This window comes from Alligator mississippiensis, chromosome 2, assembly GCF_030867095.1.
Source record: "Alligator mississippiensis isolate rAllMis1 chromosome 2, rAllMis1, whole genome shotgun sequence".
Classification (NCBI taxonomy): Eukaryota; Metazoa; Chordata; order Crocodylia; family Alligatoridae; genus Alligator; species Alligator mississippiensis.
This window is the reverse complement of record NC_081825.1, coordinates 238,687,031-238,714,236: the sequence shown is the minus strand read 5'-3', so window position 1 is coordinate 238,714,236 and position 27,206 is coordinate 238,687,031. Positions and strand designations below refer to the sequence as shown.

The 27,206-nt window shown below is 46.4% G+C and overlaps 1 protein-coding gene across 1 annotated transcript in view; it reads left to right on the top strand.

Annotated features, from left to right (window-relative positions):
* The window catches only part of LOC102568256 (cytosolic phospholipase A2 beta), a 50,915-nt gene extending 24,061 nt beyond the window's left edge, over positions 1 to 26,854 (top strand). The window contains exons 13-20 of the mRNA XM_019496493.2: positions 1,388 to 1,610; positions 2,690 to 2,804; positions 5,332 to 5,469; positions 8,241 to 8,345; positions 13,305 to 13,493; positions 19,400 to 19,566; positions 21,114 to 21,300; positions 26,430 to 26,854. Coding sequence (XP_019352038.1) covers positions 1,388 to 1,610; positions 2,690 to 2,804; positions 5,332 to 5,469; positions 8,241 to 8,345; positions 13,305 to 13,493; positions 19,400 to 19,566; positions 21,114 to 21,300; positions 26,430 to 26,674 — 1,369 coding nt within the window. The 3' untranslated portion in view covers positions 26,675 to 26,854. The remainder of the gene's footprint in view (positions 1 to 1,387; positions 1,611 to 2,689; positions 2,805 to 5,331; positions 5,470 to 8,240; positions 8,346 to 13,304; positions 13,494 to 19,399; positions 19,567 to 21,113; positions 21,301 to 26,429) is intronic.
* The last annotated feature ends 352 nt before the right edge of the window (positions 26,855 to 27,206 follow it).

The window sequence follows — 27,206 nt, the reverse complement described above, 5'->3', positions numbered from 1 at the left end:
TCATCTGTAATAAAAATATTTACATATAGTTGGGTACCTTTTTTTTTAAATTTCCTGATGATAGGAAATTTAGTGTTCAACTAATGAAACAAGGATTCCCATAAACAGAGAGAGGAACACTTTAAGTGGGGTACCCTGAACATTAGTGGTCAGAGTGGAGGTGGGTGGAAGTATCTTCCGGCATCTCTAAACCAAAGCCAGTGGAGGCCAGCAAGGGTATACCAGGAAACAGATCACTCAAGATCAGTGGGATTCAATCTTTTGGCCCTGTGGGCCAGATGAGGAGCACAGGGCCAATCTGTGGTCTGGATCAGACCCTGTGAGCCAGGATCAGGCCCACACTCCAGTCTTGGTTGGCCCCCAGGTACCAGGATTGGGCCCCACATTGCCCCCATGAGTGGGGATTGGGCTAGGGGCCCTGCATCACCTGTGCCCAGCCACATGTGCTGGGAATAGGCCTGCGTTGCCTCTGTCTGGCTGTACATGCCAGGATTTGGTTCCAGTGCCCTATGTCACCCCTGTCTGGCCCTATGCACCAGGAAGGGGCCCTGCACTGCCCTGTGTGCTCTAACACACAGGCCCATGGGTTTTCCCATGGACTTGTGGTGAACCCTGTGGATTGGATGACATGGTTTGGGGGCCAGAACTGCCCTGGAGGCCAGGGGTTGAGCACCCCTGCTCTAGATGTACCCTGTTCATATGCTCTCCCTCTAAAGCATCTACTATTGCCACTCTCAGAGACAGGATACTGGGCAAGATGGACCATTGGTCTGACCCAGTATGGCACTCCTCAGTAGTGTAACTAAGGTGGGGCAACTGGGGCAGCAGTTCTGGGGGTGGGTTCAGGGGTGGTTTTTGCAGGGGTACAGAAAAGTAGCATCAGCTGCCGTGGTTGTACCAGCAGCACTGGGAACCAGAAGTTGATGCTGTCCTACATGCCATGCTGCCGTGTTATGTCTCTGGTATTCATATTCTTACATTAGCACCTAAATCCTAATCCCACTAAAGTCAATATAAAATCCCCATTGATTTAACGGCATAAGCTTCACCACTCTGCACCTGTGCTTCCCCCTCTATAAAATAGGAACAGAAATGGATGAGATAAGGACCAAACCAAGCCTTCAGATCCAAATACCTCCAAACATTTTTGGGGCAGATTGGACCTATATCTGAATACTGCAGATCAAGCCCATCTATTTTATATTCTCCCCTGCCACCCGATGTTGATGTTTAGTTTTTTAACACTTATAAAATGCTTTGAAATTGTTGAATGGAAGATGCTAGGTAAATATGTAGCGTGTGTATATATATATATATATATATATATAGATATAGATATAAAACATGGATTATTGTTTTGTTAACTTTTCATCTCTCTATTCTTCAGGACCATGACAGATCTGTATGGAAATAGCAACTGGTCAGAGAAAACTCTGGAAGGGCCATTAAAAGAAATAAAGAAACAAGTGACAAAATGCAAGCTAAATATTATATCCATACAGCGCCTGAATTATTATCACAAGGAGTTAATTGAAAGGGTAAAAGAGGGGCTCTTCTCTTCTTTTACGGCACTGTGGGCACTTATTCAGGAAATGTTTTTACATGATGAGGTATGTACAATTCTTCCATGAGTATTTTCCAACTATGTCAATCTTTCTCAAACACAAGGATATACAGTCCTAGGGGCATGTGGCAAACTGATGGATATGCAAAAGGAGGGAATGAAAAAGCAGAAGACGGGAAAGGAGAAGTATACATGGAGAACAGGGAAGACAAGAAAATGAAGAATATTCTATATTATCTCTTAAGCCATTGGAGAGGTTACAGTGACATAAAGTGTTACTTTTTTCTAATCCATAACATGAAATCATAACAATACACAGCAGCATAACAACCTTAAGAAAGAGTACTGTATACAATCCCAGAAAGTTTGAGAGCCAGTGCGTTATTCCATATCTAAGGAAAATCCTTTTTTTTAAATTTTGGGTCTTCAATTGTATTTTATGTATGGACACAAACCTAGGATCCCAAAATGCAAATACTCAGCATTGTAGGTGGATAGAGTTCACTGGGATGTCTAAGTGACTTAAAAGGCTCAGTTCTATTTTCAAAAGTGACTTAGGAGCCTAACATCAAGATTTTTGGAAGCTTCTAACGAGCTTTGGGTGCCTGAGGCATCTTAAATAACTAGGTTTTCAGAAAGTGCTGAGCAATCACCTTATACAGATGTCTCAGTCAGGCACTAAAACTCTGAGGAACAGAAATCACTATTTATTCTTTAAATCTTGGCCTAAGCCTCCTTAAAGGCCAATAGAGCTGAGATGCCTAAGTCACTTCTACCCAGGAGGACTTTTACAATCTTTTCTCTGATGCCTGATGAAGGATGTTCGTGCCCGAAAGCTTGCAATTAAAGAATTTTTTTTTTGCAAAAATCTTGTTGGCTTAATAAAAGATATCACCTCTACCATGAGCCCTGATTGCTTAAGTCACTTAGGTGCATTTGAATGTATAGCTATGCAGAAAGCATTGGCACACAAGTTTAGAAGCTGCTCTGAAAATGTGTCCAACAAGTTTCTTTTTCCAGGTATTAACAAGTTTGTTTTCTGTGATTATCCAGGTATGTCTGTCAGCACCTTCATCTGACTGGATTTCAGATTGTTTATTTTGTCATTTCTGTCTTTCCGGTTAGCCAAATAAGCATAAACTCACAGATGAGCGGCAGGCTGTGGATCAGGGTCAGAACCCCCTGCCTTTCTATGTTGCCCTCAATGTTAAAGATGAAGTCAGCACTTTTAAGTTTAGAGGTAAGACTTGAAACACCTCCTTCTCTGGCTGAGGGAAATCATCTGCTTCTATGAAGCAGAGGGACTTGAAGAGATTTTGGCAAAAAAATAAATAAAAAAAATTCCTGCTAAACTGTAACTAAGGTGGGCTTACTCACTGGAGTGCAGAAGGATGACATGTCTCTAGCTGTTGTGTGCTTATTACTGTTGAGGATGATAGGAAGGATGCTCTAATTCAGGGGTCCCTAATCCCCAGCCAGTAGGCCAGCTCCAGCTCCTGGGGCGGTGTCATTTAGCCTGCAGGGCTCCCTGTGGGTCCAAAAATTTGGTGGCACCACTCCCTGGCTGCCAGATATCCAGATTTATGGGGAACCCTGGGTCCTACATGCTAGATTAGGGTACATGAGGCTGGGCTGGGGCAGGGCTGGGTGCTTGGGGTCTGATCCTGGCCTGTGGGAACAAGGAGTATGCTGCCAGGCCCCAGGGCCTGATCCTGGTGCGTGGGACTAGGCAGGAGAGATGCAGGGTCCCGGGGCCCAATCCTGGCATGTAGGGTGGGTGGGCATGGGCTACCTGGGCAAAATCCCTGCATGCGATGACAGAGCAAGGACCCAGGGTGTGATTCCAGTCAGAGTACAGCTCGATCCCAGCTTGGGGGAGCCAGCTGAAGCTGCCCAGGGCCCACTCCTGGCATTCATGGCTCCATCTGGCTCATGGATTGGCCCTACACTACTCATCTGACCTTCAGGGCCAAAAGCTTGAGCACCACTGCTCTAACATAATGTAATTGGCAGGACCCTTGCTTTTGGACTCAGACAATAGTGAATCCAGGAACAGGGCAAGACAGGTGATGTTCTCCTGTCACTTTGGCTGCGCTGTGCATGTGCAATGAGCTCTGTGTTCACTGCCTAATAGGGGTGTGCGAAGCAGGCCCTATTCGATTTGGATTCAGATTCGGCCCAAATCAGGAACAGTGATTCAATTCGTTGATTCGGATCACTGTTCCTGATTCAATTCGGCCAAATCCAAATCTGAAGATTCAATGCGGATTTGGAGAATCAGCGATTTGGACATAGACGCAACTTTAAAAGTTTTTTCTATATACCTCATGGTAGCAGGTGTGGCTCGTGATCACTGCAGTGCTGGGGCACATGGAGAGTCCAACAGGAGTGTGGGGGAGCCCTCCATGTGCTTGGCTGTGAACCTAGAAGTGGACTGGAAGTACTTCCGGTCCACTTCCGGGTCCACTGGGGAATGTCCTGAGTGGCCCCCCCACACCCTCCAGCTCAGCAATCGGCCACAGGGGGACCCTAGGTGGCCCTGCTAGACCCAGGAGGCACCAGTCGCCAAGACGGAGAGGTAGGGGGGGCGAGGAGCCTGGTGGACCTGGAAGTGGACTGGAGGTGCTTCTGGTCCACTTCGGGGTCTGCTCCCGAGTGCACTAGGAAGCCCCCCATACTTCTGTGGGATGCTTCATGCACCCCAGCATTGCAGCGTTCACGAGCTCCTGCTACCTAGAGGTATGTAGAAAAAATATTTAAAGCTGTGTCTGTCCAAATCTCTGAATCTTTCCGAATCTCTCTGAATCAATTCAGAGGGTTCCTATTTGATTCAGAGAGATTGAAGTGTCCTCTGATTTGATTTGGATTCAGAGATTCGGTCACTGAATCAGGCTGAATCTCTGCCAAATTGAATCAGGGACTGAAGCTTCTGCCTAGTTAGTATGGGCTCCTGCTGGAGCTTATAGTTCACCAACTGGGTGGTGGTGGTGGAGGGAGGCGGGGTGTTTTGTAGCCAGAGCCCCCTGCTTTTACATGGCTCTGGAGCTCAGGTGGTGAATGTTGTTGTTGTTCACCCTGACCCTCCCTCCTGAAGTGAAATCCTGGTAAAAATTAAATGGTGGTATTTCAGCTCCCAATAAATGAGGAATAAGTTATCTATGGGAGTATAAGAGCATGCACACAGGCAGTTACCACAGAGCAGCTGACACACAGCCATCTCGTTTTATCTCATAGTAAATAGTTTGGCTCTGCCCTTCTCTACCTCATGTCTCAGTGGCACATCTCTCTAAAAATGGGGATAGGGCTTCCTGACTTCACTGGGGTGCTGGGAAGATTAATAATTTTGAGTTATACGGATATCTCTCTGATGACAGTGCATTGCTATTTCTAGAGATACAGGTGAAAGGGTAGGCTATTTATTTCTAGAAACGAAATCTGGGCTTTGGAGTAATTCTGAGGTCCAATTTTTTGAAAACCTTGACCTGAGTGTCTAGTTTAATTCAGGTTAATACATAAGGCTTCAACAATGGATCTCCCAACTTTGTTCCTGAAAAACTGAAAAAGTCAGTTCATTCTCCATGTGCATCATCTCTCTGTTTTTATAGACGTGGATATGTGATTTGGGTTATAAGCTATAGTCAGCCCCGAGCAGCTGAGAACACCATATTTTCTTTAATGAATTGCTGTATCCATTGATATAAGTGTCATTCCCTTTCTCCATGCTCTGTGCATTATAATAAACATCTTTTGTGTCAATCCTTTTATAGAATGGGTGGAGTTCTCACCTTATGAGGTGGGATTCCCAAAATATGGAGCCTTCATTCGCTCAGAAAATTTTGACAGTGAGTTCTACATGGGGAGGCTGGTGAAGAAGTTCCCAGAGTCCCGGATCTGCTATTTGGAAGGTGACATTTATTAATGGAAAATAACCTAATGAAAAAATGTGGTTGTGAATAGCCGGTGGCTAATGTGCTGCAGTACGAATTAGCTAAATCAGGCCAAGTTTACTTCTGAACCAATGAAGTTCAAAATTGCCAGAGCCCAAATCATCATTCAGACCGTAACCCTAACCCTCAACCGCAACATCAGTTCTTTCCTGTCACATCTGCCTATTCCCTGCCCAGCAATTATTGATGTATTTCATTCCCCATATCAGCTTTGCAGCCCCCTGACACATTTAAGCCCCTTGTTCCTCAGTGTGCCTTTGCATCTCCTGCAGCTCGAGGAATCTGTTGTTCCCTCTGAGGCAGGGGTGGGGAAGAGGTGCAATGTAGGGCTGTGCAAAGCTTTGGGTGCTGATTCAATTCAGAGGAGATTCAGCCTCATTCGGTGGCTGAATCTGTGAATCCCAATTGAATCAGGGGAATCAATTAAAAGGTCCAAATCCATTTGAAGCTCTTTGAATTGATTCAGAAAAGATTTGGAGAGCTTTGGTGATTTGGGCAATCCCTGCTCGCTGCCACAGGGAGATGGACCCGGACTCCATGCTGGTAAGTAGGGGCGGGGAAGGGGAGGCTGGAAAGCGGGGGGAAGCCATGGGGCCAGGCCCCATTCCCCTGCCTGCTTCCCCAGCTCCTCTGAGCACCCCGATCCCCTCCCACTCCCCCATACCCACCGCCCATGGCTGCCCTGTTTGTCCCAGCTCCCGGTTGTTTAAAAAAAGGCCCCGACTCACCAGATGCTACCAGGTACGGGGGTGATCCCTGCTGCCCCCTGCTTCCCCATGCCATGTTGGGGGCTCTGCCATGAGCCCCCCAACCCCTGCCCGCTCTCTCAGACCCCCTTGGCTGCCCTGCTTGCCCCAGCTCCTGGCCCTTTAAACCTTCCCCCACCAAAACCCCTGACTCACTGGCTGCTGCAGCAGCTTCAGGGTTTTGAGGGGCTCGTGGAAGAGCCCCCCATGCAGCGTGGGGCAGTGGGGATTGGCCCTCGCTGGGCAGGAGCTGGTGAGACCAGGATTGGGTTGTTTTTGTTTTTTTTTCCCTAAAGGGCCAGGAGCTGGGGCAGGCAGGGCAGCCGTGGTAGGGAGGGAGGCTGAGAGAGTGGGTGGGGGTTTAGGGACTCGTGCCAGAGTGGGGCAGTTGGGGGCAGTGGGGATCGCCCTCCAAACTGGCAACAGTTGGTGAGTGCGGGCTTTTTTTTCCCAAAGAGCTGGGGCTAGGCAGGGCATCTATTGAGAGTGGGCGGGGGATGGGGCCTGTGTGATTCAGAGATTCAGCTGATTTGGCAGCAGCCAAATCTCTGAATCATATTTGGCCAAATCGATTCGGGACAGTGATTAGACTTATTGAATAGAATGATTCGAATTATTGAATCGAATCACTGTCCCCCGAAGCAGCTGAATCCGAATTGGCTACAAATACTAGCTGCTTCACACAGGCCTAGTGCAACGGTCTTTTTTTTCCACTGGAGAGGGTAGATTAGCCTCACGAGCTGTTACCACTCTGTGGGCATGTCTACACAAGACACTTTACTTGAGATTAGAGCTAATTACTATGCAGTAAGCATCACTATCTACACATGCAGATGCTTACTGTGTGGTAATTTGCTCTTATCATGAGTAAATTTGCTTCCTGCAAATGCAAGTTGCAAATTTACTCTTGATTACTTACTGCATAGTAGCACACGTAAAGATGGCTGACTGGGAGCAAATGTGCTTCCAGTTAGCAGGACAGTAGGGGCAGGAGATTGCTGCCTGCTGCCAGGGTGGGCTCTGCCACTGGAGCCCAGACTATGTCCCCCTGTCCTGGCAGCAGGGAGCTCCCAGCCCCTGCTCCCTGATCATGAAGCAGAGGCTAGGAGCTCCCTACTGCCAGGGCAGGGGGACATTGTCCCCACCCAGGCTCCAGTGGCAGAGCCTTCCCCAGCAGCAGGCAGCTCCCAGGAGCAGGGAGCAATGTCCCAGCCCCTGCCAGGACATAGCAGTCTTTTGGCCCCATGCTCCCTGCCAGCCCCTGGGATAGCACCCAGGGGGAGCCTAGAGCTCCCTTCAGCTGCTGCAGGGGCCCGGTACAGGGCTGCAAGGAATGGGAGTAGTCTGCTGCTAGGAGAAGCAAATCTGCTCCTGCATCCCTGCACGTGTACCCAGGAGAGTTTATTTTAGAATACTTTATTCTAGAGTAAACTGCTTCAGGATTATTTGCATGTGTAGATGTCTCCCATTTCCCAGCCCTGGGTAGGGGGGAAAGAGAAAGACCTCAAGGGGAGGAAGGAACTATATAGAGCTACTGGGCTCTTTCTGTCTTCTCTTCCTCCTAGAAAAGGGTATTAGCTGCCCCCTCTGCTCTGCTTCTAGCCAAAAATTTGGCCCTGCTACTGAGGGATATGAGGGAGCTCAGTCAACCTCCCACAGCAACCCTGATTGGCTGGTCTATGCAGAAGATAGACAAGAGGGAAAGGGATTTTTCTAGGAAGGGCTGAAGTTTGAGAGGTCTAGAGCTTCTCGCACCATTAACTGGTTCCGACAGGGCCAGTCTTAACGCATCAGCATTATGCCAGATCTCTGCCAGTCTTCACAGCCAAAGTCCCAGACTTGCTGTGTAATGAAAAATACAACATTATAGCACAGTCAACTCAGATTTAATGTGTTCTTGATGTAAGGAAAACATAGGTGAGGTATAACCCACTGGATAACTTGAGTTCATGAAAAGTTTTTTCCATGTGGTTGGACTTACAGGTCTCTGGACTAATGTCTTTACTCGGAATTTGTTGGATGGCTTATTCTGGTCTTCAAATCCAGAAGAATTTTGGGATCGATGGGCCAAAGACATGATAGATATGGGTGAGAGTTTCCAGGTTATTTTTATTCTTGACTAATGGCATAGTGACATACATTAAGAAGACAGAGGGAAGATACATTCCTGTTACTTTGGCTGCTGAGTCCTCATAAACTCTTCCTAGACACCAGTGTATTACCTGTGTGTTTTTATGTCTCTGTAGTTATTACAGGTTTCCCTCGCCAACCATGGTTTTGCCAACCATGGTTTTCAGTATCCGCGGTTAATATTCTGTATACCATTTTGGCTATCACGGTATACAGTTTTGAGTAACCACGGTTTTCTGTGGCTGTGCATCAACCCACCAACCCCCCTGGCCTTGCTCATGCCTCTCCTCCCCAACCCATCACCCTGCAGTTCCTGGTCCCCCAGCTGGAGGTGCCTGCCAGCCCTGCTGGAGGTACGTGCAGTGGTGGGGAGCTGCCCTACCCATGGTGGCTGGGAACAGCAGGCCCAATCACCACTGTTCCCTGCTGCCCTGCTATCCTCCCCTGGCACCCAGCGTGGCAGGGAGCAGAGAAGTCGTGTGGGGATCTCTTCACCCACTGCTGCTCGCCCCGCGCTGCCCTGGCAATGTGCCTTCTGTGCCTGCTGTTGGTTTGAGGGGCACAGCCCTGCGCCACTGCACTCAGTGCAGCCTGGTGTGCAGGAGGTGCATTGCCAGGGCAAAGTGGGGTGAGCAGTGGCGGGTGAGGAGATCCCCACATGGCTTCTCTGCTCCCTGCCGTGCCGTGTCACATGGGAGGGAAGCACGGCAGCAGGGAACAACAGCCCCAGCTGGGCTGGGTCATGGGACAATCCGAGCCTGGTGGCTCATCTGGGGGTGCAGGAGGGTGGCTCCCACTGCCACTGATTGTCCCATGACCCAGCCCGGCCGGGGCCTTATCCGCAGGCTGCTGACCAGGCAATTGCATGCCACTGGAGGCATGGACCACCCCACTAATTAAAGTTAAGTAAAAATTATTTTTATACACTATACTGTACAGTATTCAAGTCCCTAACCCCATTTTCCCATAAGCCTTTAGTTTTACCAACCATGGTTTTGCCAACCACAGGAACTTTCTGGAACCTAACCCCTGCGGTTGGCGAGGGAAACCCGTATCAGTCAATCTTCCAGTATAGTTTTCTCTTACATCAGATGTACTCTAATCCCATTGTGGTATTATGCAAATCTTCTTCTGAAAGACGTGGTCTTTGTTCTGCATTGAGGGCATGTAGGACAAGAAGCCATCAAACAGGCAAACAAAATATTAGGGGTTATAAAAAGGGAATTGTAAACAAAATGGAAAGTATCATTATTCCCATTATAAATCCATGATGTGTCCACACCTTTAATACTGTGCCTAGTTCTGGTCTCCGCACCTCAGAATGGGTATAGAAGAATTAGGGAAAATACAGAAAAGGGCAACAAGGATGATTAGTGGTATGGAGGGGCCCTCACATGAGGAGAGATGAAAGAGGCTAGACCTATTCAGTTTATAAAATATGTTTGAGGGGGAGCATGATAAAGGTTTACAAAATACTGAATGCTGAAGAGAAAGTGTATAGGAGTTTATTATTTACTGTGTCTCAGAGCACAAGAACTACTAGGTCATAGTAAACTAGTAGGTAGTAAGTTTAAAATTAACAAAAGGAAGTTCTTTTTCATACAGTGGGCGTGTCTACATGTGCATTTACTGCACAGTAAGTTACTGTGGTTTTTTGGCTGGTGTCTATATGTATAGGCATTACAGCGCAGTATGGCTGTGTGTGTACCGACTAGGGAGTAAAGTTATTCCCAAATTAGTCCACACAAACAGGATTACTGTGCATTAAGGTATCTATATGTGCCTTACTGTGCAGTAACTACTTGGAAGTAAAATTGCTACCTGCATGATGCAAGTAGCGATACTGAGTTAGCGTAAGTTGCCATAGTTACTGTGCAGCCTGAGAACACACAGGTGTAGACACATGCCCGTACTGCACAGTAATTTTTGGTTGATGGTGCATGTGTAGATGTGTCCACTGTGTAACTGAAGTGTGGAACTCATTGCCACCAGATGTTGTGGAAGCTGGCAGTTTAGCCAGATTCAAAGAGAGAGAGGACAGATTTTTGGAGGGATGGTACATTAGTAGCTGTTGAGTGTTGGGGTTAGGGGTACAGCTTCTGAATCACAACTTCCTAGACCTTAAATCCTGCTTGTCCAACATGTGGCCGCCAATCCATATTCTGTGGCCCATGGTGCTGCGATGGGAAACGAAAGTAAATGCTGTTTACTTTCGTTCTCACCCCTTGTCCCTCTCCCAGCCCCTCAGCAGCTTCCTAATGGCTGCTGAGGGGCTGGGGAAGGGACAAGGTTCCCACCTGCATCGCATCAGCTTGATGTTGCTGATGCAGTCTGGCTTCTCCCCTCCCCCTTCATTTCACTGTCCTGTCCTAGCCCTGCCCCTCCCTTCCGCATTTGCATGCTGGCCCCGCCCTGTGCCGTCGCACCGGCCATGTGGGCTGGAGCAGGTCACGGTACAGTGGGCGGGTGGGTGCAGGGGTGCGGATGCTGGCGTGGAGGGATGCTGTAGCTGCAGGACCACGGGAGATGCTGGTGCCGCTGCTGCTGTGGCTGTGGCTGTCGGGGCTGGAAGCTGGCACCACTCCCACTTCCCCACATCCCCCCCGTGCCCGCAGACATCACACTGGGGGTGGTGAGTCACAGGCCCTGGGGAGGGAGGGAGCCCTGCCGGTCGGGGTTGGGCTGCCCAGGGGGAGAGGGAGCAGGGGGGTGTCCCTGCTCATCCCGCACCCCCCTGTAGGTTCCCCACATGTCCCCCTGGCTGCTGAGCCCAGGTGCGCAGGTGTGGGAGCATCCTCAAGGCCGCTCAGATGGCAGGGAGGACACGGCGCGGTCAGGTGGCGCCCCTTGACCTCTGCCTGCCCCCCCAGGCCACGGCTGGACTGGACAGGCCGCGCAAGCGCCTGCTCCTGCCGGCCCACTGGGTGATAAAAAGTTCATGATCTGGCCCCACATTCAAAAAGGTTGGACACCCCTGCCTTAAATGCTGCAGGTTGTGAGAGGAATAGTGGAAAAAAATCCTGGTCATACCTGTTGCACTTATAACGTGGGTTTTTAAACCTAGTGCTTTAAGAATTGACGCAACACTTGGTTGATTAATAGCATAAAGTCCTGCTTTAATAATTACCAACAAGCCACAAAACTAAATGACAGAAAAAAGATTATTTCCCAATATAAAATGAGCTATTACAGAAAGTCCTAGTACATATTTAGCTGCAGCAGTGTTTTCTCACCAATGCAGGTAGGGAGGCTGGTTCAGTTTTGCAGCCTTCACAGAGCATGGGTTCTTCACTCATGGGCTGGGTGCAGGGTGGCTTCTTGATCTTCCCTGGACTGCATACCATGCTGGCAGTTCTGTCTTGCTTTTTAAACTGTTTTAATTGTATAGCTTCAAAGCATTTTTCCTTGATGGTTGGTCGATTAAAGTCCAAACAAAAAAGGGAGGAAAAGAGTGACCATCACATTACAATTGTTAAACTGCCTGGCTTTTTTTTGGATTTGTCTAGGTGTGAAGACTTACGTTTCTGGCAGCCTCTGACTAGCTCGGCAATTAAATTTGATGGTTCTCCAGTGGCCAAACGGGGTGCTAAGAGGCATTGGTTACCAGACCTGTCTTTGGGTATTTGTTTATCAATGGGGCAAATTTGCAATAGCTTGGACCAGTGATGATCTATTTACAAAACTTCAGACAGGCATTGAATGACAGACATTTGTAACACCTTAGACATTGGATGCCTGTTTTGAGAAATGTGAGCATGTCACGTACAGGACATTTGCCCTCTATTCAGTGCACCTTTTACAGGTTTTGTTTGAAATGCATATTTAGTCTTGTGTCTTTAGTTGCTAGTTCAATTGAAATGTATATGTAGCTTCCTTTCCTTTTCCAGTTACATTGGCTCAGCCTTTCTATCTTTTGCTCCTTAGCTTAGATATACACATGATGAGTATGTCTGGTCTTTGCCAACAATTTTCCAATTGGACTCTGATACCATTGTATTACAGTTTAACTATTTGCCTGCCACTTTGTCAACTAACTAGTATTGTGTTGCTATTTTTTATGTTTGGTAATGGCACTATGAAGTAGAATTGCTTCTTGTGGGATGCTCAGTATTTCCCTGTAGTGTCTCAGAGTCAATAGCACTGTCCTTGTTTTAATTTTTTAAAATCTTTTAAGCAATTCAAATGGAAGTTCACTCAATTATAAAGATCATGAAAATCAAATAAAAGCAACAGTAATAAAAAAGCTATTATTTCACACACCTATCAAGCCCTATTTCTGGCCCATCTTTCCACTCAATGACAATTCCAAACATGTCTCTTTAATCTCATTTTTAGGAGTAAATTTAAAAAAAGTTTTAATTTTACTTTTGACTCATTATTTCACTTAAACTGTCACTCCACAAAGGGTAAGGTTGTTAGTGATCCTTTGATCCTCAATAAGGTTATGAGGCAAACATTTGCCACTTGAAAGACAAGCAGAAGGCAGGGCAGGACTTAACTGATTCTTAAAAAACTAACTTCAGGGAGGCATCTAAGGTATCTAAGGGAACAGGCATCTGGCCCCATAGCAAGGCTTGGTGAGAATTGGAGTTAGGTAGTCTGTTGTTGGAGAGATGTCTTTGGAGATTGAGGGGGTCTCTGTAAGCCAGGACAGGCTTGTCCCCCAAGGATAACTTGAGGTAGTAGTGACTTCAGGTGCCTTTTTTAAAACAGAACAAATCTATCTTAAACTGGTTCTTTAAAATGGGATTATATGTTTGTGTTGGGGCAGAGGGGGAAGAGGGAAAGATGTGAAGACTGACAGAAGAAGCTGATATGCAAATAAAGATGACGTGATGATGATGGGATAAAGACACCTACAAGGTTTTTACAAGGTTTTTGACAAAGTTCCCTCTCACTTCCCCTTCTGTATTTCAGATAAAGAAAATAGTTCTGACATCTACTCCACTGTCATCAAACCTCCATCAACTTTGTCAGGGAAACTCTGTGAAATCTTTGAGGACATTATGACCAAGCGCCCACTACTGGGAGAGACTCATAATTTCCTGAAAGGCCTGGAATTTCACAAGGGCTATTTCCGACAGAAAAAGTTTACTGAATGGAAAGGTAATTTTAGCTAAGCATTAGTCACACTTTGGAGGGGAAAGCTCCAAAATTGTTCTAAGCGTCTGTTTCCTGAGAATTACTGCTTGAAATTATCCTGAAATAGACTCATGAATCATACTTTCTGATGTTTGAAGAGACCTGGGCTACAACAAATACTTGTGCAAGATGTTTGCCATTCTCTCTGGCATTCCTGATGTGTGCGCCGGGTCTGACCCCGGGTCGCTTTCGTCGCTCTGCACGCGGGCTGTGGCCAGCAGCCTGGGCAGGCCAGGTCGGAGAGGGAGGTTGCCGAGCTAGAATTAGGCACAGACACGTAATGGTTGATTTTAAGATTATTTTACTTACACCGAGATGGTCGTGGTGTAGGCTGAGAACTTGCTTGAGTTGCGGTTACAACAAAAAACACGAACACACGTGGAGGTTGCAAGGCTCCATGCAGACAGAACATGAACAATCACGTGGAGCTTGCTAGGCTCCACGCAGACAAACTCCGGATGTCCAGGACAAGCGCGCATAAAACTCGTCGTTACGTCTTATAGTAGGCTCCGTTCGAAGACGGGAAGAGGTGGGCGGTGGATCAGGCCGCCAAACCCCTCTGAGCGACACACAGGGTTTCTATTACCTTGCCGCGCACACCCAGAGTCCCCACGAGATGGATGCGGAGTCCTCTTCGGCTTGGGCGGAAACTGCTCAAGCCTCTTATACGGCTAGCAGGCCAATTGCTAGCCGCCACGTGTGAATAATTTAGAACTAGCCAATTGCGGGGCACGAATTTGCATACAACGAGCGGGAAACCTTTGCACCGTGCATTTCTGTGCTGCAAAGGAAATGCACCCTGCAAAGATCGCTGCAAAGTGGCGGGAACACTTCCCTGCACGCGGGTTCTCTGCGCAGCAGAACTCCACCGTGCAACGAAGCGGTATACTCACGGGGATAATTCTTAGTGCCGAAGCACACACAAAAAAAATCAGACCTTTGGGTCATGACACCTGAAAGAGCAGTTTTCTCAGGTCAAAGAACATGACTAATATCAATAATATAAAAAGGTCATTAGGCATCAGGGGAAAGTAACTGGTTTCTTTTAAATTATGAACTTGCCTGTGCATGCTGCCTTTGTTCTGCAGATGAAGCCACTCTGGAACTTCTCTTTAATCGAGTGGAACATGACAACAAAGTCCAGTGGCTGGAAATTAAACGTTCTACAAGTTCAGAGTGGATATGCAATAGAATAAGCAGAAATTAAAGAATTGATATTGAAATTCCTTGGTGAGTGAATTCTCATGATGTGTGTTAAGCAGAAGGTCAGATTAGGTGTTCATCAGGGATCCAGGTTTTCCATTTCCTATGGAAAAATGGAGAAAACTGGATTTTTACCTTTTCCCAGAAGCAAATGAGGATTTCTTACTTTACCAGACAAACCTGCAGATTTTGCAGTTGCAAAGAGCTCTCTGGAGGCTGGCAGAGTTCCAGCCTGCAAGGGGCTGTGGGGGAGCAGAAGGAGGGCGGTCAGGCAGGGAGTGCTATGTGCATTTATATGCACATGGCCCCAGGCAGCCTGGAGAGCAGCTCCTGTAGGTAAGTGGGGGATTGAGGCTTCCATAGAGAGGGAGGGAGTTGGGCAGGGCTGGGGCTGGGGATGCTACTCAGCTGGGCAACACATGGGGCTTGGGGCCCAGGACCACAATGCGTGGCCGCAGGGCTCTAGTGGGGAGCGGGATGGGGTTGCGGGTGGCTCATCCAGGAGTTGGGACTGGCTCCCTGCTACTGCGTGGACTCCAGAAGGTAGGGGGGACCTGTACCCCCTAGATCTGTGCGTGGGGTGGGGGCAGGCATGGGCTGCCCACTGCAGGCTCGGGCTCCTGCCCTGCTGCCCTCCCCCAGAGCCTCCTCAACCCAGTGGGTGTGACTCGGTGCTGCAGGGCAGAGTGGAGCTGTGCAGGAAAGGTGCTTGCTGCTGTGAGCTCTGTCCTGCCTTGGCGATGCTTAACCCTGCATGCACAGCAGCAATGAGGGGCACGACCCCACACCACCATCCCTGTTGCTGCTGCACATGCAGCAGATGCATTGCCAGGGCAGTGTGGAGCTCGCTGTGGCAAGCAGCTTTCCTGCACAGACCCATTGTGCCCTGCAGTGCTGGGTCACACCTGCCAGCCTGTGGAGGGCAGCAGGGTGGGAGAACAAGTGGTCGGCATGCACCAGCCCCACACACATGCTCTGGTCTGCCCCGCACCCCAGAGCAACAGCCTGAATTGCAGCCTGTTTCCAAGTAGTTTGTGCTGTGGTGGCAGTGATATAGGTGCAAGGAGGTAAGACTCATCTCTGATAATTGGCAGTTTTGTCAAGGGGAACTGGCATAAGCAGGTGGTGTGGAGGAATAGAGGATAGTGCTCTTAAATATTAGTGAGGGAGGATATTCATTTTTATAAGGTGAGCTTGGCTCTCTTCCTTGGATCTCTCAAGTGTAGTTTAGCAACACTTGCAGTGGTGGGACTTTGACAGTGTCCTTGTCTGCCCTGCCTTACTTGTGACAGGTTAGGGTGTTCTTGGTCTTTCTGAGAAATGTGCCTTGCAACTGTGTGACAGGGCTTTTCCCAGAAAGGCTAGACAAGGACTTGTATGGGACAGTGTGGGGAGGGATGATCCTGCCTTGAGCAGGGGATTGCACTAGATGATCTCCTGAAGTAGCTGGAAGTAGTGTCCCTTCCAGACCTACTTTTCTATGATTCTGTGAAAGCACAAAGCCTGCTCAGGAGCAGTTAATAAATTAGAAGCTACTGAAACCTCTTTTGGCTATCTTAGGCCATTTGTACATGCCACAGAATTGGCTTTAAAGTGGCTTACTGCCCTTTTGCACCGCTTTAATGGTGGAACTGTTTGCATGTGTCGGTGGCGTAATGCGGTTTAATGGCAGGCTGTTTGCATGCGTCAGCGATATAATGCACGTAAATGACTTTGGGATGCAGCAAAATAAAATATCTCTGAGGTGTTTTAGTTTGCCGCAGAGGGAAGTACCAGGCCTCGTGCATCTTGGGGGCTGTGCAGGCAGCCTGTGCAGGCAGCCTGGCAGCAGCCTATGCAGGCAAGCTCCACTGGAGGAAAACAAAAAAAAGCGGTGAGCCTGATCTTTATTTTTTTCTTCCCCTGGAGCCTTCCTGCCTGCCTGGGCTGCATAGGGGCCTGGTGCTTCCCTCCACAGCTTCAGTGCCCTCCAGGACCACTTGCGGGAGGGTGCTGCCTGTGGGGGAACTGCTGCTGCCATGGAAGGAAGCACCAGTCCCCTTCCCCCACGCAGCTCAGGGACCGCCTGGCCTGCCAGCAGCTCGCCCTCCTCTCCCTGCCACCAGAGAAGCAGGTAAGGGTCGGGTCCCTTGTGTACATGCCACGGGGGTTTACTTCACCCTAAATTGAAGTGGTGTTTTTAAAGACCCACCTCTTCAATTTAGGTAGAATTAAACTGAAGTAAACCCCTGTGGTGTGTACAAATGCCCCTGCTGAAACCAAGAACAAGCCAGGTCAGGGCTTCATCTTCAGAATGGAGGTGGTGGGAAAGGTTAGCTATATAGGCAAATATGACCTGAAGGTGGTCTTCCTAGGCCAAGGGGTTGTTTTATTTTGTTTTTGAATTTTCTGAAAATCATGCCTGCCTGATACTTCAGAACTTAGCATTTTTGCACGCAAGTGGTAGGGGTAGCCACTGGGGGAAGGAAAAGGAGGGCTCATGAAATAGCCTCATTTTCATTATGGTAAATTTGTAAAGTACCAACACAGTTAATGAGTCTAGGTTTTTCACTTGAAAAGATGTATTGGGAAGGACTCATTTCCAGTCTCTTATTGAGTGTAAACATTGTAATTCAAATTTCCATTCAAGAAAGTACAGTACTATCTCAACATGGTAATATGCAGATGGGGAAGAGGAATTTTAAACAACTAATATGCACCCATGCAAAGGGAACTGAAGTGCACACTCTTTCTTGTTTCTGCTGTGTGAATCTGCAAATGATTGTCTCATTACATCAGGATCTGTGAATTTCCAGCAGCTGTGAATGTAAAATAATTCTATACAACTCTGACAGTGGGGTATGGAAACATAATAAGTTATTACTTCAAGATGCTGTCAAGCATTCCCAAATGTGGAACATTTTTCAGCTACACATATTTTAAATCAACACTATGGTATGGTTCTACTGCAGAGCAGAGAAGTTGAAAGAAATGAAATATACTGTAACTTACAGGAAGGCGTCAGTGTGCTTTAACAGTTAACTCATGCCTCTGACTACAAGCTAGCCAGGATCCTAGGATCTCTTCCTGCGTTTGCCACTCACATGTTTTTCAACCTGGGCCAAATCACTTAGGACCAGATTCTGATATCCTTATGCTATAGAAATAGGAAAATGGGTTTTACCATTTTGGAATATTAATGAACTTACTATGAGAAACCCCATGGGACTCCAGTGGAATGAAAATGCTGCTCAGTATGAGTAAAGCAGTAAGGCCCAGCTCCTGACATCTCTAATTTCTCAGTTTACTCATCTGTAAAAACCCATCTAGTACTATTTGCTAGTCTTTTGGAGATAGTGTGAGGCTTAATTAATTTTTATAAAGTATTTAAGAGATGCTGTAATTTTCACAGTTGTGTGTTGCTGTCGGAAACACAAGAATGCCAGACAAGACAGCATGCAAGTACAGTGAAACCTGTCTCAGATGGAATCACGGGGGACCAGGAAAAAGTTCCAGCTTAAATAGTTTTTTATCTTATAGGGAGAGTTTCCCAGCCCTGGTGCTCTCTGCTTCCTCTTTCTGCTCCATGCTTTCTGCTGTGTCCCAGCCTCTCTGCTCCATGATTTCTTCCTGTCTCTCAGCTTCCAACCCAGCCCTTTGGCCCCCTGCTTACACTATGTATGCAAACACCTGATAGGTAATTACTTTCCATGATATACAGGGTGATTCCACAAATAGGCCCCACATTTCCTTTCCATTTCTTCATTGGATGTTTTCCATTTTATATACACTAATATTACTTAATTCCCTGTAAGGCATACTGCGACTGTAGAAACTTTCCAGCTTGAGCAGGTTTCCAGCTTTTACAGATTCCATCTTAGACAGGTTTCAATTTATTTGCAGTTGAGTATTATACTAGGCAGACTACATTCTGATTTTCAAGTAAGGAGAAGAGTCTCTTATTCTAAGATGGCAAATACAACATTGATTAAAAGAAATTCACTTCAATTGGATAAACTAAAAACTTTTAAAGAATATCAAGAAGAGAGGAAAAAACCCTCCAGTTGATGTGTTGCTGTGCTGGGAAGAACAGTGTAAAAAGAAACTGGCTATAGAGAGAACGTTATTTAAAGAGGTTGTTTTGATAGGTGGAAAACTAGTACAGTAAAAGCCCTGGTTTCCGGCATTCTATTAACTGGAATTTCCTGCCAGTCAGCTGGATGCAGGAGAACGGTAGGGGAAGCTCGCACCTGGTGGCCGCTACCACCATCCACCACTCTGCGCTGCCGCCGCTCTGCATCCAGCTGAAATGTCCACTCTGCGCTGCTGCTGCTCCGCATCTGGCCGCGCCCCCCCCCAACTCTGCATCCAGCCAAAAACCATCAGCCTCAGGTAGCTGGAAATTTTAGATACCTGGCACCCCCCCATTCCCCACTCATGCCAGATAACAGGGCTTTTACTGTACAACATTGCCTAGTGGGATGATAATTTTTTCACAGGACCTTGGCAGAGTAATTTCTTTGTCCTTGTTTGTTTCTAAGTCTTAGAAGGGAATTCCCCTCCCCCCCCCCCAAAAAAAACCCCAAAAAACAAAAAAAAACCCAAACCAAAAACCAAACCAAACAAAACAATGCAGAGTCCATCTTTCCTGGCTATACAGAGCTGATTAAACTGAAACTATCTTTCAGACACTGTGCTGGATGCATCTCCCAACCAACTGACACCACTGGAGAAACACCTCTGTTTAATAGACGTTGGATATTTTGTTAATACCAGTTGCCCACCGCTTTTGAGGTCTGAGAGAAATGTGGACGTCATTATATCACTTGATTACAGTTTGGGAGGGTTCTTCAAGGTGAGAACATTCATATCCTCTATTGCTTGTTGCCCTAGTAAGCACCTTTTTCAGACAAAGCTGTTTAGAGACTCATCCAGTGTCTGCCTTAACTCTGGGTTATTGACTTTTCTGTGGCTCTCAGTCTCTGATGCCTTTTTTTTTCTGAGATCCATTAAGTCTTAGGTTTGTCATATTTCAGAACAATAAATGTTTTGGAGCCTAGAAAAGTGTTTATGATAAGAAAGCCATGTTCCAGCAAGATCTACTGAAATACCAATAAATGCCAAGATCTACCAAAATGCCAATAAAAATTACATTGAAGAGATTTAATATTTTAATGAGGTTTACCCATCCTTATTTGCAGTGAGGTCTAGAGCCACAAAAGGAATTCAGTTCCCTGTATTATGTTTGGGAAGAGGAAGGCTCCTAAGCCAGATTGCTTTGTGGGGAGCTACCTAAACGAGTCAATAAAAAAAAGGTGGAGGGCATGATGTCCCCTGGTCCTCTCTGAGACCTCGGCTCTGTACTCAGGACTGCAGGGTGGCACCTCCCTTCACCAGGAATTCATAGGCTTGAAATCTTTCCTGGAATTAAACACCCAAGCCCCTTAGGACACAAAATGAGGAAGGATCTTGTGTTATCCCATAGCTAGAGGGCTCCCTTAGACTATGGAAAATGCCAGTGTGAGGAGATTCAAACCCACATCTTCTGCTTCCCGGGAGTGTCCTAAACAACAGGGCTCTCATTCTCTTCTGTTGAAGCTGTTCCAGTTTGCATAAAATAATTCAAGTGCATTGGGTTAGAGAGGGGGCAGTGGTGAAAGTAACTCTGGGTGTGTCTGCCCATGATGGTATTGTGACGTAGTGTTTGTGTGTGTCTACACATGACCAGCAGCTACATCACTGTAGTGGCGTGCTCCCCTGGGATAGTGTGCTGTTATGGTAAAATAGCTGCTAAAAATAACCGCATGCCACATATACAATGCAGTATGGGCTATACCAATTAGATGCAAACCAAAGTACTTAATTGGAAGTACTAAATCACAGCGCAGTAACAATGTCACCATAGACGCACCCTTTAACACCTACTAGCTAAGGCACTCGTGTGGGAAGTGAGACCTGTGCTCTAGTCCCTGCTCCAGTGAATACTTACCATAGTTAATATTAAATTCCTTAATGGTGTTTTATTCAGGAGACATATAAATTATTTATTTCCTAGACAGCACTAGCTTTCAGTTCATATTAATTTTAATCTATAGGGCTTTTTGTGGAATAAGTTATATGCACTTTAAAGATTTATACCCCAGTCTTATGTTTCCACTCAGCCACCAGGTTGGAAGTCAAACTAATACCAAATGCTTTGGAAATTTCCATCCCCAAGCATTAATAAGGCAGAGACTTTTATCCAGACATCTGATGTTGTTTGCCTCATATCCTGTGCTCTGTCTCATATCTAAAAATGTAGATATTTTTAATGTAACTCAGTGTGAACTATTATTACTTCAGGAAATTTGCATTCCAGTCTTTTCTTTTGGATCTAATTGTTCTTAATCTGTGTCCATCCAGCAATTACAGAAGATAGAAAAATATTGCAAAGTCCAAAAAATCCCGTTCCCCAAAATTGAGGTGAGTGAGGAAGATGAGAAGAACCCGAAGGAGTGTTACATATTTTCAGATGCAGAGAACCCCAGAGCTCCCACACTGATCCATTTCCCTCTGGTGAATGACACGTTTAAGGAATACAAGGAACCAGGTAAATTCACATAGTTGTCGTTCAGTGGCTGAATGAATACCTCCCTGTTTTAATGTCATTTACGAATGAACTATCACATAGAAGTGGTATTTAAGACAGCCCAGTTTGAACAGTTGAGCAGACCTGGGGATGCTGTTGATGGTGAATAGCAAAAGAGATCAGGGTAAATGATGGTCCATGGGGCAGATTCTAGCTTTTAAAACACAAACTGTGTTGTAGACAGCTTAAGGGCAGGGAGTGGGGGGAGAGCAGAGAGGCTAGGTACAGACATTCAAAAAGCTTGAGGAAGAATCAGTCTAAGTTATGCGGTTTTTTGCAATTGGCATAGTTTAGATTGGAAGCGAACAGAACACACATTCACCCTTGGGCAGTAGGAGGGAAGGGTGTTTGCAAATCTTAGACTGGTTTAAAAATGGAAGAACCTGGTCTATGTGTGCCAAACTTTTGTTCTGTTGCATATATGCTCTGCTTTTCAATCGCTTATGCCAGTAAAAGTGTAATGTCTGTACCTGGCCTGAGGGAAAAGACATTTTGGCTGGTTCAGGCAGAATTCTTCTTGAGACTAAGGGGAAGAACAAAATAGAGTAGCAGCTCTGCCAACCCTTAAATAGGTACATATGCCCTAGGCCAGTTCCACTCATGCCCTGGCCTTTCTTCATCTACTTGGAAACTGGCAATAGGATTTGAAGCAGTTGGGAAACAGAAACTTTTCCCACAGGGGCCAACTGTAATCTTGGTGGTGAGAACTGTCAGGCAGTGCTTAGGGTATTGCTTGCCCCCAAGAAGATTATGAGACTGGCAGGTTTAGGGTAGAGTAGGCATGACCAGCACAATCCTGTCTAACAACTCAGTCAGTGGTAGTAAGCTAATGACTTGCAGGATTTTTTTATTCAAGTTATTCTAAAAATAACCAGAACAGTAAATCAGAAATCAGAGTCAATGTAGTGTTAAAGTTTTCAGAAATAAGGAGTTTAAAAATCAGGGGACATTTATACATGTACCTTTTTGTCCTGCGACATGCTGGAGATCCACTGCTTGCAGTTGTATAAGTGGTGAAATATGTGTCAGCACGCAGAAAATGGCAGTGGTGTGCTTTTGAACTAAAGCACCTCTGAGGTGTTTTAGTTCAAAAGTGCACCGCTACTATTTTCTTTCCACTGACACTCATTTTGCTACTTATACAACTGTATGCGTTGCGGTGCCAGGTGCTTTTTTACACGCATAAAGAAACAAAGGGTATATATAAGTGTGACTGTTGCCTGGTCTGTATAGCTCAGGCTGTAAACAGACATCCTTGGAGTGGGATCAACTGTGCCAGGATGTGTCCCAGCATGGCTGATCTGTTTCACTGGATGACAGACATAGATTCATAGATGCTAGGGCTGGAAGGGACCTCAGAAGATCATTGAGTCTAGCCCCCTGCCCTAGTGACAGGAAGTCACCAGGGATCATAGGATCCCAGCAAAATAAATATCCAAATGTCTCTTGAAGGCGTTCAGAGTAGGTGCTTGAACCACCTCCAGCAGCAGCCTATTCCAAACCTTGGGGGCTTGGACAGTAAAGAAATTCTTCCTTATGTCCAGCCTGAAACGGTCATGGAGGAGTTTGTGACCATTTGACTTTGTCATCATTTGGGGTGCTCTGGTGAACAGACGTTCTCCCAGATCCTGGTGAGCACCCCTGATAAACTTATAGGTGGCCACCAGATCACCCCTGAGCCTGCGCTTTTCCAGGCTGAGGAGTCCCATGGCTCTCAGCCTCTCATCATAAGGTTTGTTTTCTTGACCTTTGATCATGCGCGTGGCTCTTCTCTGGACTCTCTCAAGCTTCTCCACATCCTTTTTAAACTGTGGAGCCTAAAACTGGATGCAGTACTCCAGCTGCGGCCTCACCAAGGCTGAGTACAACAGGAGAATGACATCCTAGGATTTACTTGAGATGCATCTGTGGATGTAAGCCAGCATTTTGCTTGCTTTACTAGCTGCAGCATCACACTGAAGGCTCATGTTCATCTTGTGGTCAATCATGACCCCCAAGTCCCTTTCGTCCGTAGTGCTAACCAGCATAGCACTGCCGAGCCTGTAAGTGTGCTGCAGGTTTTTCCTCCCAAGTTGGAGAAGCTTGCATTTTTCGGTGTTGAACATCATCAGGTTCTCATCTGCCCAATTCCTGAGCCTGTCAAGGTCAGCCTGGATCACCCTCCTGTCCTCAGGTGTGGATGGTTTACTCCTAAGTTTGGTATCATTGGCAAATTTGGCCAGTCTGCTTCTGACACCAGTGTCCACATCATTAATGAAAATGTTAAATAGTATAGGCCCTAGGACAGAGCCTTGAGGGACCCCACTGGTCACAGCACACCACGACAATTGTCTTCCATCAACCACCATCCTTTGGGTCCTACCATGGAGCCAGTTCCTTAGCCAATGTGGTGAGGCTGAGGCCGAGGCTGAGGATGCAGTTAGTCAGTTTTGCTAAGAGGTGATCATGGGATACCAGATTGAAGGCTTTTTTAAAGTCAAGATATACAATGTCAATCTCTTCTCCCTTGTCCAGGTGATAAGTCACCTGATCATAAAAGGAAATAAGATTGGTCAAGCAAGACCTACCTGCAACAAACCTGTGCTGGGTATCCCTCAGGATATTGCCATCAGCCAGTCTGTTAAGGATGGCCTCTTTGATAATTTTTTTCCAAGACCTTCCCTGGGATAGAGCTCAGGCTGATGGGCCTGTAGTTTGCCGGATCCACTTTCCTCCCTTTCTTGAAGATAGGCATGACACTGGCCTTCTTCCAGTCTTCGGGCACTTCACCAGAGCACCAGGAGTTCTTGAAGATCTGTGCCAGGGGCTGCGCTATGATGCTTGCCAGCTCCTTGAGTATCCTGGGGTGTAAACTGTCAGGGCCGGCTGACGTGAAGGTGTCCAGCCTGTCAAGGTGTTCTTTCACAAGGTCAGCATTTATGGAGGTCCCTCACCCGGGCCTCCCTGTCCCATAGTGGGCAGGGGGATCCCATGGGACTGGTGAAAAACTGACACAGAGTACCCATTTAGCAAGTTTGCTTTTTCCTGGGCATCAGTTGTCTGTTGTCCCATCTGGTTCAGCAGGGGTCCAACATTGCCCTTGTTTTTCCTCCGGCTCCCCACATATCTAAAAAGGACTTTTTATTGTCCTTGATATTTGTAGCTAGTTGGAGTTCCATTGCAGCCTTGGCTTTCCTGGTTTGCTCTCTGCAGGTCCAGACCAGTGCAGAGTATTTCTTCTTGGTGGTGGATCCAGTCCTCCATCCTTTGTAGGTCTTTCTTTTAAGATGCAGGAGGTCCACTAGTTCCCTGGACAGCCAAGGGGGCTGCTGTGCCCTTTTGCTGCCTTTCCTCCGAGACGGGATTGACTTTGCTTGTGCATCCAGGATTGCTCCCTTGAGGAGCAACCACTTATCCTGCACTGCCCTCCCCTTTTGGTTGTGGCCCTTTAGGGCCTTACTGACAAGCCTCCTTAGCTTGTCAAAGTCAGCTTTCCTGAAGTCAAAGGCTTCTGTATTACTGACTGACTTGCCAGCTTTACGGCGGATGGTGAAGGTGATCAGGTGATCAGGATGGTGAAGGTGACCATCTTTATGGCGGATGGTGAAGGTGACATTGCCTGTTACCCCACAGGGTTAGGCCCCTGTTGCTTCTGGGGCTTTGGGGCTTGATCCTGCAGGCCAGCTGCAAACAGGGGGACCCCAGGGCCCCCCACTTGTAGATGTGTGCCCCAAGATGGAGCACACCAGCGTGATACATGTGCCCAGGGATCCTGGCAGGGGTTGTCTAGGGTGCACCTTTGTAAGCAGGGAGGCACTGCTGGGGCCTGGTCCTACACACCCTAGAAATTCTTTCCTGCCATAAAGCAAACAGGTGTTCACTGCAAAAAAGCAGCACCAATTTTTACCACCTCTTGCTGTGGCGAAAGTTTTGCTCATTTTTATGGCAGCACAAAGGCAATATCTGTGCTTGCCACTTTATTGGCACATATTATAAGTTAAGATTTCTATTTACTTAAGCAAATAGTGAAGAGATAATACCTTTGCTCAATTTGGCCAAAGGAATCACTTCTTTAGTGCCTTTGGTGATGACTAATGTAATTATTTAAAGATTAACTCATTCAGAGAGGCATTGTCTTTTGTAAACAGCAACCCATTTGGTTAGATGATAGCATCTGATGAAGTAGGTTGTTGCTTACAAACACTCATACCTCTCTGAACCAGCGAGTCTGTAAGGGGCAACCCTGCCCTACTTTTTGCCTGACTTCGGACTAACACAGTTAACATTGTGCCTATGGGAATCATAGAGGCTAGCAGGAACTATTATGTTATTTAATGGAAATAACATAATTCCCTCCTAATTCCCTCTTCCCTCCTACTATATATTCTTCAAAGTGCAAGTGGCTTAAATTCTGTTCATTGCCTCTTGAGTATCCACCTGTGGCATAGCCTGACTTTATCAGACAGCAGATTTTGACTTGTGGGACCTAATTTTTGTAGCAGTGTTGAGCACCAGTAGCCCCCACTAGTTTCTACATGTGGCATCTTTGAGAAGTAGGTCAATAGTGTTTGTTTAGGAGAGGACTACTCACTTAAATCTGCCCTCAAACTTGAGTCAATCTAAAGTAGCTACTAGAATGAGTGGAATTACTTCAAATTTATGGCTGTTTATTTGAGAGAAAAAAATTGGCCAACTGTCTGGCTGTATTTGTTCCTTCTTTCATTTTGTATTTTTCATCAAGTTTAAATCCAGCTTTTAAAAAGTATTAGTTGTAACCATGTTGATCTAAGGACATAGGCAGACAAGGTTAAGATATCAGATTTACCCAAAGAACCTTGTCAGCTTTTAAAAAGGAGACTTTTTTCTTTAATCACTGATCAAAGAACTTCAAGTCCTTGTAGGTCTACAGGACATCAGTAGAGTTAGGCAGAGTCCCTTTTGGCCCATCAGATTGCTCCATTTATCTTAGGCACATCTAATGACTAGCAAAATGTAATAGAAAATGTTCTTTGCTTTTACCACTGAAAACCTATGTCTGCCAGGTTCAAACTGTTCTAAGCCTTTTTTATTCAAAATTCAGTCCACAATGGTGACTTTTTCTTTCTTTGCAGGGGTGAAGCGCAATTTCTGTGAAATGAAAGAGGGCAAGGTAAATTTGGAAAACTGCAAGTCACCATACTATCTTACAAAATTACAGTATTCTTCTGAAGATTTTGACAAACTTGTGAATCTGAGCAGCTACAATATCCTCAATAACAAAGACCTGATTCTGCAGTGTATCCAGGGTGCCACGGAAAAGAAGAGAAAGAGCAGGAGAGGAGGTCTACCCAGCACTTCTAGGGCTGAATATGTGTAGGCGGTATTTCTACATTGTCTGTGAACTAGACGCTATGAAGTTTGGACAATATTTGTGTTACAGGAAGCCCGGCTGATGAGTCATTGCACTGTATTAAGTGAAATTTTGCCTGTGTACTTCTTGCCTTGCCTATTTTAACTTACTTTAGCATTAGAAAGGGTTATTAAAAGAAAAATACAATTTGGTGTCCTCAGGCTGTGATCTTATTAACTAACAGGGTGGGCCCTGGTCAGCAGTTAGCAGGAGCCCTGCAAAGAAATCCCTAGTGAGTGATTCAGGAAATCATAAAAGCAAAGGGTTTCAAGGGACCCAAAGGGTCATCTGGTCCAACTCCCTGCATAAATGCAGGAAATATGGTAATGCTGGTTCAGTAAATACTGAGCTAATGGCCCAACATGGCTGATGCCTGACAAAAAAGCCCTAACCTCTTACAGTCAGTAATGTCCTGATTTAAAAACATAAGAACTGCCATTTACTGGGTTAGACCATAGGTCAGGGTTGGGCAATGATTTTGGCTTGTGGGCCACTTAAT